This window comes from Alnus glutinosa, chromosome 13 (genome assembly GCF_958979055.1).
Source record: "Alnus glutinosa chromosome 13, dhAlnGlut1.1, whole genome shotgun sequence".
Classification (NCBI taxonomy): domain Eukaryota; kingdom Viridiplantae; phylum Streptophyta; class Magnoliopsida; order Fagales; family Betulaceae; genus Alnus; species Alnus glutinosa.
The window spans coordinates 2,942,707-2,957,280 of record NC_084898.1 but is presented as its reverse complement, the minus strand read 5'-3'; the positions used below and the strand labels follow the sequence as shown (position 1 = coordinate 2,957,280).

Below are 14,574 nucleotides of genomic sequence, written 5' to 3'. Positions count from 1 at the left end.
AAGAAAAAAGAAAGAACGAGGAAGTCAAAAGCCAGAGAAGCTTTCCTATTTAATGGATTGCTTTATAAAAATTGATAACTTCTAAACTTAGAATAAGAGTATGTGTCGTGTCGTGGTTGGAATTGGATCGGGATCTCCTACAATTCCCCTATTTTGGACTGCAGAGAATTTTCTGCAATTGTCAGAGGTTTCTAATGAAGCCTATCTGTCCAAGCAGTTGTCCGAACACTCGCTGAGACAGGTAGGTGCCCTGCTTGGACAAGTGAGCGTATCGAGAGTCCTTCACAATTGTTTGCCCGATTACGGAATACGATTGACACTAAGCAGTATTATGATACTGTGAGTAATAATAAGATTGCTCTGTTTATACACAGACACGGAAGTAATATTTTTTGCATACAAAGCTTTTTATAGATAGGATTTTCATCAAAGTTCCACAGTTCTCTCTTCCACTTCCACTGAATAAACCTGTATTTTGTGTACATTACGAGCATGTAGATAATTACAAATACACATTGACAAACAACTAATAGTTGACTCTGGGTATATACATAACGTGAAGCCCTTCATCTCCAACTTCATAGGTTAGTAACTGCTGTATTGCCTTAAAAACTGGATTGTTCCTGCACAAGTAGCTCGGGATTTTCACAATTGTATTCACAAAAATGTTTTGAGGATTATATAGACTGAGCCGTTTCAGTGCCTTTGCTTGATGGTAATCAACAATAGTCATCTCCAAGCAATCATTTTTCTATTCTGGAGATTTCATTTAAATATCTAAATTTTCTTACTACAAAAAATCGAAACAAACAAACGTTGAAAGTGGAGTGAAGAAAGATGCCCGATTTAGAAGGAACCCATAAACTATATCGAGATTGGCTGCAATCCCCTGTTCAAATTGCAGTCACCCCAACTGCAATTATGAGAGGCTTTGGAGGAGGCTCAGGTGCCCAAGCAGGCCTTGTCTGAGACCTCTTCGGCCATGTGGGTCACATGGGGGGCCTCCTGGTCCTGCAAATTAGGAAGCTGAATGAAAGTGGGCCTAAGCCAGAACTAGATCACATGGCCCACCCAGCCCTAATTTGCAGTCTGATGAACTAGGGTTATTTTTTGTCCAATTTTCTTACCATTTTTAGGAGAAAAAGGAAAGTTGAATCTGACATGAACTATGTTGTACCTCCAATCAAGCTTGGCTTCCTTCTGGCAACGTAATCAAGCGAGTTTTTGAGTCAAACACCAGTCCAGTTCCACAACTGAGACAAAATTGAACTAGTAAGTTGTAACAGTTAAAAGCAGTAGAATATAAAAACCTGCCTCTATCACAAATCATACCCAGATAACTGCAGAAATGTGTACGAATGTAAAATCACAAGGCCAGTCAGTTCATGCAGTCTAAGGATCTTTGCACTTACTTGGAACATTTGATAGTGTTGGTGGTACCACCACTAGAAATTGACAGTATGGTGCCAAAGAAGGAGAGATTCTCAGTACCACAATTGGGACATGGGCCCTAGAAAAGAATATTATGTTAGTTGCAATATCAAACAACATTACGGGATAGAGGTCCTTAACAATTTTGTTGCTCAGATTGCTAGTAATTCGGACAGCAAATGTGGGAGAGTCAATACGAGGCCCATCTGCTCAAATAAATTTTGAGTTGTACGCCCACCTGTTTGGAGAGGTAGGCCCAGTAGAGACTCACATTTGTTGCTCAGATTACTAACAATTTCTGGAATCTGGATCCAACATTATGTGGTGGTTCTATTTATCTTTTAGAAGAGGAGTTGACAAATACACTACCTTTAAGATCAAAAAATCCTTCACAATCACATTTGTAAGTGATAGAGCTAGCCAAACTATGAGGGGCACAGCAGCAAACCACGTGAAAATGAAACTGAATGGCTCAGGGAGCTGCAATTCAACAGAGGGAGATTTTGAGACCTATAAGCATTCCTGTTTCCCAAAAAGACTAGAATTTCTTTTGTGAAAACTAATTTTTCTGACTTTCTGCTAATTATTAGGAATGGTTCATAAAGAATCTAAGAATTTGAGAGTATAAAGCAACACATTTCATGAAAACGAGAGGGTTATTATCATCCTACATCTTCTACAACAATTTTGCAGTCTATCGTTCACTAGGACGAATAAAAAGAGTGCCACTAGGGATGCTACAACTTTTACTACAATGTTCTTATAGGCTGATGTGGTAGTGCCACGCCGACTGCCACATCAGCTTGTATCACCCTGACCATTTTTTGAATAAAAAAAACCAATGTGGTCGTAATTCCGCAATTTATGTTTTGGCTGATTGGCCTAGCTAATTTTGGGACAAATGCCCAAAAATTATGAAATCACTCTTGCTGACTGCTGATGAAGGGCTAAAGAATCATGAGAAAGTGTGAGTGCTATCTTTTTGATTTTTTTTGGTGGTTAATCCTAGGACTGTGTCTATTGACTTTAAAGCTTCATTGAAAACAAGTAAAATGCAATCTCAACTGCGTACCTCAAGTAGATATGTGATTTCAAATCCAGTCAGATCATCAAGGAAGAAAAACCTGGTAGGCACATGCAATAACTGTAAGATCAGAATCCATTATGTATAGATTTACCATTATAGTTGTTGAATCTCAATCATTTACAACCAGTAGATGAAAGAAATAGAAGAAAAAGAAGAAAAATAAAATAAATATGATCACATATATTATATATGCATAAGCGTTCTACTCTTTACTAGTTCATTTTACAAATAAATACGGACAGTTTTTCGTCCTTAGAACATGTGATTCTCCCCTCTGTTTTCCATCCTTCCCTTAACCCTCTTTCTCCCCTCCGCTTTCTTTATTGTCCACAACTTCTTCCCAAATCTCCTCTCTCCTCCTCTTCACAACAATATATGCCCCCAACCTCCAAAGTAAAAATTCTTGGCTCCATCACTAACTCTCAGTGATGGAAAATTCACTGACAGGGACAAATGAGCCACTTCAAAAGAGGGGAAAGGCTTTGTTTAAACAGTCTTGATGTGCTAACCAATAAATTCAATCACCAATTAACTTGAAAAATAAGCCTTTTCTCTATTACATGGGCAACTCCTCTTCTCTGCCATTTGAACAATATGAACAACAAGAAGAATGCAGTAATTTTTTACTATTAGAATATACATTAACCATATTATTAGGCTATCATCTTCTTCACTCAAAGAAAGGATAAACCTCAGAACCATGTAATTTTTTTTCCATAAGGCAGCCCAAGAGCATGTGCATTGCATGTGAAATTTAAAGAGCTGAAATTTTATTCTTTTTATTTTTTACAACTTACCAAATATTGTTCTAGTTATATTTATTCTGCATTACAGATAGCAGTGACTGGTAGCAACTACAGAATTAACTGTGAGACAGTTATCATCAGATGAATTTTTAACCTAAATTATTTCAATAAACCATGTTACTTACAATCCTAACGCAACAACGGTCGCTGGGACGTTCAACAGAAGCATCTTCAAATAGTCAACGGTCAGGTCACTGTAAACCTGTGGGAAGAAAGTCAGTCAGCACAATTAAGCCAAGATCTGCTAGCTATTAATGATTTATTTGCTGAAGCACCAAATCAAAGTATAATGAAGTAATCTAATAGCTATGGTCTCCCTTGGTAGATAACTTTTAACAACTCATGCAAAGGTAAAATCATTTTTACAGAGAAGACTGGAGACTTAGATACTTCTTTATTTTATTTATTGTTTTATAAGTAATTGAAATATCATTAAAAGCGTAAAGCACAATCCAGTACATAAGAAGTATACAAGAGAAACGTTTATCTAGGAGAAAAAAGAACAAGAAAATCATTAAAATCGATCTCAAATGAGATAAAAACGCAACTGTCCAAGTATAAAGAGAGTAAAAAAGGGATTTATGCTCCTCCAACGTCGACTTAGATACTAATTAAGTCAGGCCTCCTACTTAATTAGTGCATCAATGCATCTGAGCGGTCAATTCAGTGACATTAGTCGACGAGATTACTGCAGTTAACAAGATCCTAGGTGAGCAGGTGACTTCTGATAAATTTGTGACTAAACATTGCAGTCTTCACCAATGCAATTTCCCAAGTCCTTGATGGTCTATGCACATATGCACAAGCAGAAATGAAAAGGCAGAGCAAATATAGACCAACACATACCTTTCTACTTCGGAGACTGCATCGTGGACCCTCAACTACAATGTCACTCCCTTCAATCTAAAAGAAAAATTATGCCAATAATTAAATAACATTCAATCTGAAAAGTACTACCGGTCTTGTTATCTAAATTGATACTGCTTATTTAGGATTTACTTCTACTCTTTTTTTCTACAATAAAATTATGAAAACACCAAAAAACAATTGCCATTGGACGGCCTTTTATGCCCACTAAACCCTAATACAGTTACACGCACCAATAACCAATGTGGGACAATGTACAATATATAACCTAACATCAACAATTTATAACTACTTGCAATGCTGAAAGTCAAGAACTTGGTTGCTGACACAACAATGCAGATCATATTGAGGTAAGTTTCTTTCTTTCCACTTATAGAACTTATTTTTCATGTTTTAACCTGTAAAATTTAGATACTCCTACAGGATAATACCAATCACACCTTGGTAGATTCACAGGCAATCAGCTACTTACATATCCTAAGAGGCACCAACCAGGAATATTCTTTGTTTATTTATAATGCTTCTATACTTTATATCCGAAAGTTTCTATATATCCTTCCTCAACTTGAGACTTAAAGATCATTGGACACATATTCAACTATGGAACAAACAAGCACAAACCTTTAACCTCAACTTCAAATTATCATACTCTTCGTTGTTCATAATTGGTTTCCCAGACACATAAGCCATTGAAGCTTCCAGAAACTTCTGTTCATCGGAACCTGGATTGCGAAATAAACCAATAAGTTCCTATTAGAGATTCACATGTTGATTGATTCAAAAACGTCTAACTTGAGGCTCCATTGATAAAGATCAGTCTATACTTAGCATGACAACGCTGCTTCCTTCCCACATTAATTCTTCCTTGAGATTATCAAATTCCTCATTTGACATAGTAGCTTTTCCCTCATAATAGAATGACTGTAGGACACAAGAGAAACAAATGTGCATATCAATTTTGAGCATGAAATGGAAAGACTAACATATGTTCTATCTCTTGTTTGGTAGAATTACTATGTATCATATATCAAAACAATAGATAGAAAAACAATACTTGTAGTGCTTGAAGAAACTCTTGTTCAAGTTCACCAATTGACTTTTTCTCTTTTTTGTCTATGCTACAATATGGCAGGATTTTACCGTCGATGACATCAGCTTCTTCAGCCAGGCCCTGGTCTGAAAAATTAAAAGGAGCAGGAAAAAAAAAGAAAAAGAGTAAGCACATGGATTTTCTCATTGAAACCAAGAAACAAGACAGAGAAATTAAAACACTTCCTCAACAGCTAGTAAATTAAAAATTGAAATCCACACCTTGTTGGTCAGCAGTGGCCTTGGTGGAAAGCAGCAAAACTCTGCGTCGAAGGCATATATGCCTTCCATTGAACTGAACCGACTGAACCCTTGCAGAAGAAGATAAAGAAGACACAAAAGAAGAAATCGGAGCCAAGGGTCTTTTAATGGAGGTTGTGTGTAAACGAGGGGATGCTGAAATAATGGCTAACTTGGTAGCCATTAATATGATCACTGGTAGAAGGGTGGGAGCTGTGAAGAAGAAGAGCTATAACAATGGTGGGTATGATGGTTTTCAGGTGGGGGAGTGAAGTTTGATGATGATGATGATGACGATGCATTGGGATGTTTCTGGGGCTGTGTTTGGAGGGAAAGAAAGACAGCTTAAAGATAAGGCAAGCGGTGAATGTGTGGAGGGAAATGCAACGGCTTTTTGGTGTTTTTTGTTTCACAAATGTTTTTGTCTCGACAATATCTGCCACGTCATCACCTTGATTGCTGTTTATACTGGTAGGAAATCTGGGATGTCTACTTTTGCTTGACACGTGGATGGATTTCACGTGGGTATGTTGTGCCCTACCGTCCCTCTATACTGGTGGGAAATCTAGGATGTCTACCATGCTTGACACGTGGATGGATTTCACGTGTGTATGTGGTGTCCTACCGTCCTTTTATTTTTTATTTTGATTGGGGTTTTGTTCGCTTCGGTTTGGACCAAGGGTTGTAGTGGGCCCAATATTGGGCCGGGCCTGCACACGCTTCTTTGCTATGTTGATCTTTCTGGTATAACCTGCATTATTTAGCCCAAGTAATATTATATATAAATAAAAGTATTAAACTTAAAAAGAAAAGCCCATTCAAGGACCAAATCAGGGAATACCCTCTCTCGATTTTGAAAATTTTCCTTAAATATTTTTATATAATTAAATATGTATTTTTGGATCTACAAAATTACGAGTTTAACCTCTATCAAAATTAGGCTTAGAATGCGTTTGAGATTGTCATTTCATAGACAAAAAATACGATTTTAAACCAAATCTCAGAAAATGAATCGTTTGAGAATTACGGTTTTAAAAAATTGCACTTTTTTAGAACTTTTTCAAATCACAGGCAATGTGGTGTTTTTTTTTAAAATGCGAAATTTTAAAGACTAAACTGCAATTTTACTAAACGCTTAATTATATTTTTAAAAATTATTTTTTTAAATTGCACATTTTTAAATTGCTATTTTTAATTCACATTTTTAAAATTACAAATTCAAACAAATCTTACATTCAAAGCCTTCGAAGAGAAATTCTGATTTCGTCCCAAGTTCCTTGTATAATGGCCATTGGATGGAGCATATATATATATATATATATATATATATATATATATATATATATATATATATATATATATATATATATATATATATATATATATATATATATATATATATATGTGTGCAGACTGATTGAGATTGGATACATTTGACTCAAACAAATAAAGTGCGAAGTAGCGAAGCATGTCCTCCACTTAGAGCACTCCCAACAGCTTATTTACTTTTCAATCTATTATAGCTAACCAAAACACATTTTATCTAGTTTAGCTAACGAGTTTTAAAAACATTCTCCATCAGATTATCTAAATTTTTCTCTATTTTATTAAAATAAGCATTTTTAAAATTAAATTTTTTTTTTTTTTTTTTTTTTGTCTGTTAAAAAACCATCTCCACCCATCTCCCCCATTCGTACACCTTCGATTCCCAATCCAAGTCCAAGGATCTCGCCGACGCCATCCTCGACCCGCCCATCTAATGGCTAGATCGACACCGTCCTCTCATCCGATTAATTTACTGATTTAGCCCGTTTGGGAATATTCGGTAGTGATTTCAAGAATGACAAGTCTGAGATCTTCATCGACGTTGGAGGCTGAAGGTCACGAAGAAAGTGACAAGAATTCTAATTCTGTTGATTCCGGGTTTACCAGACGAGATCACCGAGTTGTCTTCTATACCTACCATACACATACCAAGCTTTGGTACGGGTTTGAGGACGGTGAGCGTAGTGAGCTTCGGACGGCTTCGATGTTTGTGGGTTTGAGGACAGTTAGCGTAGTGAGCTTCGGTTGGCAAAAAATCAGTGAAAGATGAGGAAATTTTGGCCATGTTGGGTTGCAGGAGAAGCAGCGGCGTCGGTAGGGAAAGGGAAAGGCCAAAAAGGAGGAGAAGAATGAGAGAGAGAGAGATTGGCATAAAACATTAAACTAATGATAGATGTGGGAACAGTGCAACTCCACATGTGGAGTTGCACTGTTCCCAGATGTAAGCCAAATCTATTTTAGATTTAGAGTAGATAATCTGATGGAGGAACATTTTCTTTCATTTCTTGTCTATTTTAGCTAAGAGTGGGTTATACATAGTCTGCTGTGAATGCTCTTACTTGTCCACGTGCAAAAAAATAGACCGAGTCACTAAAAGTCAGCTTTTGCCAGCCGAATTTCCCCCCCTTAAAGGAACACTGTCGGATCAAAAGTGTCTTTTTCCATGGGTCGTTCGATCATCTCATGAAAAACAAAAAAAACTACTCTCATTCATCCAAACATGAATAAAATATTTTACTCAATTCAATTTACCTTCTTAACAAGTTTTGCTAATTTTGTTTTTGATTTTTTTTTTTAAATTCAAATTTTTTTTTTGGGTATTCACAATTTAAAAAACAATGAAAAAATAATATAAAAAAATCGTACGGCCAAACAAATACTACACTTTTATTATACTTACCTTTATCTTTATCTTTATCTTTTTTTTTTTTTTAAAAAAAAAAGGACAAATGTAGTAGGTTTAGCAATTGGAGATTATTTGGTCAATCTATGCCCCACAGCCTGATTAGTTTTTGTACTCTTGTATTATTCCCCCAGGGAAATTAATATGAAAAAGAAAGAGGGAACCAATTATTTGCATTAATTTATGAAGCATATATATACTAGGAATTTACAAGTTAGCAACTTTGTCCATTTAAACCCACCTCCTCGCAGTCGTGGCCCAAGAAATATATAATCCCATATAATAATATGAATGCTGGCATTCCTCTTATATATAATTGAGGTCTATAAAAACGTGAGACCCATGGGCTATGGGTCTTTGTCTTCCATTTGTTTGGTAAGGTTTTTTTTTATTTTTCCTCTTATTTTTAATTTTCAAAACAAAAATATATATTAAGATTATTGGGAAAGTAGGTTTCTAGTTACTAGATTCCCTCCGATGAACACGTTTTGCTCGAAGTTATAATTCCCTTGTAGAAAAGTGGGAATCCATGTCCCCATCGCCCTGAGAATCTTTTCACCTAACCCGCGCAATCAACGACATATGGAGATGACGTTTCGACAGGGCTGTCGAAGCTTATTGACCCGATTCGTTTGGTTTGATTTATTTGACCCATCAATTCGTTAAGGATTAATTCTAACCGTTTGTTTTCTCCTGTGCACTTTTTCTAACTGACACGTGGTAAATTTTCCGTGTTTGAAAGCGACTAATCCCATTCGAACGCCACACCTTTGCACTGATTTTTCTGAAGAGTAATAATTCACTACCGGGATTTGATTCTTGCACTATACTATCACAACAACGGCACAATAACCTCTCACATGAAGGTGGGTCCCAGTGTGTGGAACCCACCCTCATGTGAAGGGTTGGTGTGCAATTGTTGTATTGGTGTTGTAAATCTAACATTTTCTTTTTTAAAAAATGAAAAAATGAAAAAAGTAGTGGGGGACCACCTTACCACATAGAAAATGTGGTAAAAAGTTGTATATTTGGGTGGCATTGAATCATTATTCTTTTCTGAATTTTCTTTTTTAAGATTTCTCACCCTATTTTCTTTTTTGTCGAATTACGTGCCTATGGGCTTGACTGTGCTCAATCTAATCTCACCAAATTCTTATTTAACCAGATATTTATTTATTAAATCTTAATTTCTTGTTCTTCTTTAGTATTTATTTATCCGGGGTGTTACAATCATTTTGGTACTAGTTTTTTTAGTCAAATCATTTTAACTTTTTATTTGAATTATACACCCCGTTAATCATGTTAAAATTCATATTCTCTTTGGGGGGAAACTTGTGGTATCATAGTCATAGGACATTGGAGTACCTCAACTTCATGTTCTTTGTTTCTTTTGAGAAACACAAAAACCAGAGAGAACCCCCACAGATGGACCAGTGGACTAGGACAGCCCAACACATGGTACAAAACAAACAACCAAACTACCCAGTACCTACTGTCATAATAGAAGCCCCAAGTAGGGGTGTTCAAACGGAGCGGTTATAACCGCTTTAAAACCGCTAACCGCTTATAACCGCAAATCGCTAACCGCTTTTAAAAGCGGTTATAAATAACCGCTAACCGCCTAGGCGGAGGCGGTTAGCGGTTATAGGGTTTTAAAAGCGGTTATAAATAACCGCTAACCGCTAACCGCTTTTATATATATATATTAAAATAAAAAATAAAAAATAAAAACTTGAATATGTTTAGAATTTAGAATATGTTTGGATTTGTAATTTTTTGGTTTTGAATTTGGTTATTTGGATTTGAAAAATTAGATTTGGATTTGGTTATGTTTGTGTTTTGGATTTGTAATTTTGTATTTAGATTTGTTAATTTTGTATCAAAGGACAAAATGCCCAAAAAGTATTAAATTTTTTTCTTGAAAAAATTATAATTTGTACAAAAAATGGCCCAAAACAGGTGTAAACCTGGCCCAAAACTGGTGTAAACATAGCCCAAAACCGGTATAAACCCGGCCCAAAACCGGAATTCGAAAGCGGTTTCAAACCGCCGGTTATAACCGCTAACCGGCGGCTATAAAAATAACCGCCTCCGCCTAGGCGGTTAGCGGTTGCGGTTGGTAAAATAAAAATAACCGCTAGGCGGTTAGCGATTAGCGGTTTTAGCTAATAACCGCCGGTTATAACCGCTTGTACACCCCTAGCCCCAAGAGCTAGCCAAGTACTTTCTATTGACACAAACAAGTCACCAGAAAGGGTGTTTGTGCATGGGTAGTCGAATTAAATCATCTTTATTTGAAATTGATTGTTGTACTATTGGTCCCTGTAGTATGCTATAATTATTTTTCACTCCCTATAGTTTAAAAAGTTCATGAGAGGTCCTTATGGTTAGCAATAATTACAAATCGATCATTGGAGTCAAATTCCGTTAAAAATTTTAACAGATTTCGTTAAATGGCACGTCAGCACCACGTGTTGCCAATAAAATGATGACACGTGTGCATCTTAATAAAAAAATAAATAAATGTACTTATTTAAAAAAGAAAAAAAAAAAAAGAAAGAAAAAAAAAAGGGGAAGGCAAAGGGGTGGCTTGGGCCAATAAATTTTATATTTTTTATTCATACCACTGCCACTATACATGCCACTATTAGTGAGAAAATAGAGGATCAAGTGGTTTGAAGTGCTTATGCCGTTTTGGTGAGGCCAATACTTAAGGAAACGGATTCTTTCCGTTTCAAATGAAATAAAATTTGAAATGGAGAAGAAACGGAGAGGAGCTAGTCAGTGTAATAATCATGAGCAAAATTATTAATTTTTAAACAATTTTGCTCTTACTTTATTCATTTGAAATGAAGAGGATCCGTTTGCAATACTTGGGGGTTTCAAAAATTAATATGTACCGCTTCTACGTAATTTGACTAGACCAGTATTAAAATTGGTGATAATTTTATTTTAAATTCTCATAACATAAAGGCACAATGGAGATAAAGGCATTAAGGTGAAAAAGATAGAGACCGGCCATCTGCCCATCACTATAATGTGGGAAGAGAAGGATAAAAGAAAAAGTTTTTTTTTTTTTTCATTAAAAAAAAAAAAAAAAGTAGTTAATTTGGATCCTTAGATGCGAATAAAATTTGAAATTTATTTGCAACAGTGTTCAAGTTTTTTAAAAATAAATCAGATTTTATTTAATTTTTTCTAATTTTATCTCAAAAAGGCAAACTATTCAAACATCTTTTTCAACTTTATTTATCTCAAAATTCGCGTATTAAATTATGATTGAATTCAGATTTCAAAAAATTGAGCACTCAAGATTGTCATAATAGAGTTCTTTAATTATGAAGGCACATGTAGACAAAAACTATTTCAAATTTCAGCCATTTTTGGAGTCAAATTATTAAATAACCACTTTCATTTCAACTGCAGGGTTTAAATTTAAAACTTCTAATTTGATATCATATTAATTCATTTTTTATATATCTAAATGATTTAGGGTGCAAATGAGATTGCAATTTCGTAGACAATAAGTGCGATTTTAAACCAAATCGCAGAACATAAATGGTTTGAGAACTATGTTTTTAAAAATTACAATTTGAAAACGCAGAAAATTTGTTTTTTCAAATCAAAGGTTAGAGGGTGCTTTTTTGAAAACGCAAAATTTTAAAGGCTAATCTGCGATTTTGCCAAACGCTTAATTGTATTTTTAAAAATTACTTGTTCAAATCGAATATTTTAATATAAAATTGTTATTTTAAATCGCAAACCCAAATAGACCCTTAACTACTTATATATCCAAAAACTTTAAACAGATAAAAAAATGATAAATTTAATCGCCTAGTTAGTATTTTAACAAAATTTTAAATTATTTGGAGATACTTGGAATGGGAAAACCATGTAGGCCTTCTGCCCATAAACCATTCGCATTTTTAATCTATTTTATTAGGAAGAGTATGATTCTGCTTTGGTGTAAGGAAACATGTGTTAATTAGCAAATAAAGAATATAATTAGTACTCCAATAACAACTAAATAGCCAACCACGTACCCCACAAAATTGAGGGCAGGTAAGCTCTAGCTAGCACATAGAATGATCATGTCATGACACATACTTTTCCTCTTTAAGAGGAACATTTTTTGTTTTTTTAATTGATTATGGAAAAGGGTTACAAATAATATCTTTTTCATTTTTTATCTTAACGAATGATCAGCTGAAAATGCTTTCAAATATAAGGTGAAAAGCAGGCCATTTAGTTACACCGTGTGCTCTAAAATTAGCACTCATAACAACTTTCAAGGCTTTCCGACAAGGGGAAGGAAACAGGCCGTTAAACATGTTATTATTTTAAAATATTAATTAAATGATTAAATAAAAAATATTTTTCATCAACGTCTTAAGTGATTCAGAATAGAAGAATAATTTAGAAAGAAGAAGAACAGGGAACGGAAAAAAAAAATAAAAAATGATCGAGTATGTCACAAATTACACAATCCAAAGAAAAGGGAAAGAACGAGAATTTGGCAGTCATACAACTAGAAAAGGAGAGGAAGAGAAGAAGAGTCATACCTCAAACAAAAATCTATTTTTTCATCAATTCTAATCTCTCCATCGGAGTACCAAAAAAAAAATAAAGAAAGAAAAAAAAACCCTAACCTTAATTTGATTGATTTTGGGCCAAACCCTAATGGAGTTATAAAATAATACAATTCTTTAAATTTAAATAAAATGTAAAATTAAATACTAATAACGTAATCAAGTGACAAAAAATAGATAATTAAAATGAAGGACCTAATCAACTCTATATATCTTGGTTATTCAACCGAACAGAAGGACCACCTAACTCGTGTTTCTATGGGCATGCACACCGGTGCACCAACCAAAAAGTTTACTTCAAGGGTGCATAGATATCTATCTTTTCATTCTTCCAACTTAATTCCAAGTGGTACAAAACAAGAAATTATATGGATCATTTCGGCTCAAAACAAGAAATTATGTACCTTAATAATCCATTCTCTCGTAAAGTAGGCATGAAATAAATTAAACCTCTATCTAACCTCCCAAAATCAAGTAGGCATGAAATAAAGGCCACTATAGGGATGGAGAAAAATTAAAATGAAAGAAAAACAATATAGGGCAGATAGAATTTGCTGACTGAAAGCTGCAAACACGAGTCAGGACAGCTACGTACCTACCACCTCCGGCCAGCCCACAGATCGATTGGGAAACCGAAAGAAGAAACTAGAAAGTATCTTTCGATCAACTTTGAACCCTCTAGAATAAAGCTTTGAATAATGACAAGATAGCAGCTGGTTTGAATTGATATTCTTAATTATATGCTGATTTTATTGCAGGTTACAAGCTAGCTAGATAATTACTTTTAAATTAAAGAATATAAAATACTTTACGTGCAACATATTATATGAGGAAAAAAAAAAATACAATTTACCTCTTAAAGTTTGACTTTTTTACTTTTGTCTCTAATTTTCAAAAAGTTGCAATATGACTAACAAAATTTTCAAAATTCTCAATGTGACAAAATTCATTAGTGATTTTTGTCTTTTTTAATTGAAATTATTGAAAAGCCAAGGGGCCAAATGGGAGCTGAGTGGCCGAGCCACTCCACGTAAACATTGGGAAATTTTGAAATTTTTGCACAAAAAAATGCATGTAAGGCGCACGTGAGCGGTGAGCCATTTTCCTTCAAAGAAGACGGAAATGATTAATAGAGTGCTTACATTGAGAATTTTAGAAATTTTATTGGGGTACATTGCAACTTTTTAAAGTTTAGAGGGTAAATTATATTTTTTCCTGGTATTTGTAATAATATTCTTAAAACCTAGCCTATTTGAAATTGCGTTGAAAAATAAACCAAAACCCATTTACCAAAACAAAAAATGATTGTGAGGAAAAATGCCGGTAACAATTGCATGCATGCCATTACAACACTAAATGGTTTGACAACAATTATTGCCGTCAGTCTCTGTTCCTGCTGCCTCATTCATCGGCGACGTTGAATTTTCATGTTCGTAGCGTGGTCTGCACGCGTTGAGGGTTTGGTTAGCGCGTGAGGGCCACGATCACCTCTCTAGCCGGCGGGATGGTGTTTTCGGGAAGGAATGCTGATTGGCTGCAACAGGGGTAGCCCGGTGTGCGGCGCGTGTTTTACACGCGCCGGTGTCGGGGTTGCTCTCCACTTGCCGGCTTAGCGTTTTGTTGTCTGTCTGTTTTGTATATTCTTACTTTCTTTCACAGTTTACTATTGTAATAGGCTGGAAATTACTTGAGCATTTAGGTGGCTTGAAAGCTAGACCAGGCTTTCTCATTTGTAGA

The 14,574-nt window shown here is 35.0% G+C and overlaps 1 protein-coding gene across 1 annotated transcript; it reads right to left on the bottom strand.

Moving 5' to 3' along the window:
* Positions 1-379: 379 nt before the first annotated feature.
* On the bottom strand, positions 380-5,888 carry LOC133854423 (PGR5-like protein 1A, chloroplastic). The gene is made up of 11 exons (XM_062290625.1): positions 5,503-5,888; positions 5,246-5,367; positions 5,016-5,112; positions 4,813-4,913; positions 4,171-4,227; positions 3,450-3,526; positions 2,504-2,555; positions 1,801-1,911; positions 1,413-1,510; positions 1,178-1,253; positions 380-623 (listed from the first exon to the last, which is right to left on the bottom strand). Exons 1-10 carry the CDS (start codon positions 5,702-5,704, stop codon positions 1,184-1,186), a joined length of 987 nt encoding a protein of 328 aa, XP_062146609.1. The 5' UTR covers positions 5,705-5,888; the 3' UTR covers positions 380-623; positions 1,178-1,183.
* Between the last annotated feature and the right edge of the window lie 8,686 nt (positions 5,889-14,574).

What these genes read in the sequence shown, in the direction of transcription:
- LOC133854423 (XM_062290625.1), bottom strand. Translation starts at nt 5,704, where the DNA reads ATGGCTACCAAGTTAGCCATTATTTCAGCATCCCCTCGTTTACACACA. An exon ending in AGTTTCTTCAAGCACTACAA is followed by an intron (nt 5,113 to 5,245) that starts GTATTGTTTTTC and finishes TGTGTCCTACAG; the next exon opens with TCATTCTATTATGAGGGAAA. An exon ending in ATTTGAAGTTGAGGTTAAAG is followed by an intron (nt 4,228 to 4,812) that starts GTTTGTGCTTGT and finishes TTTTTCTTTTAG; the next exon opens with ATTGAAGGGAGTGACATTGT.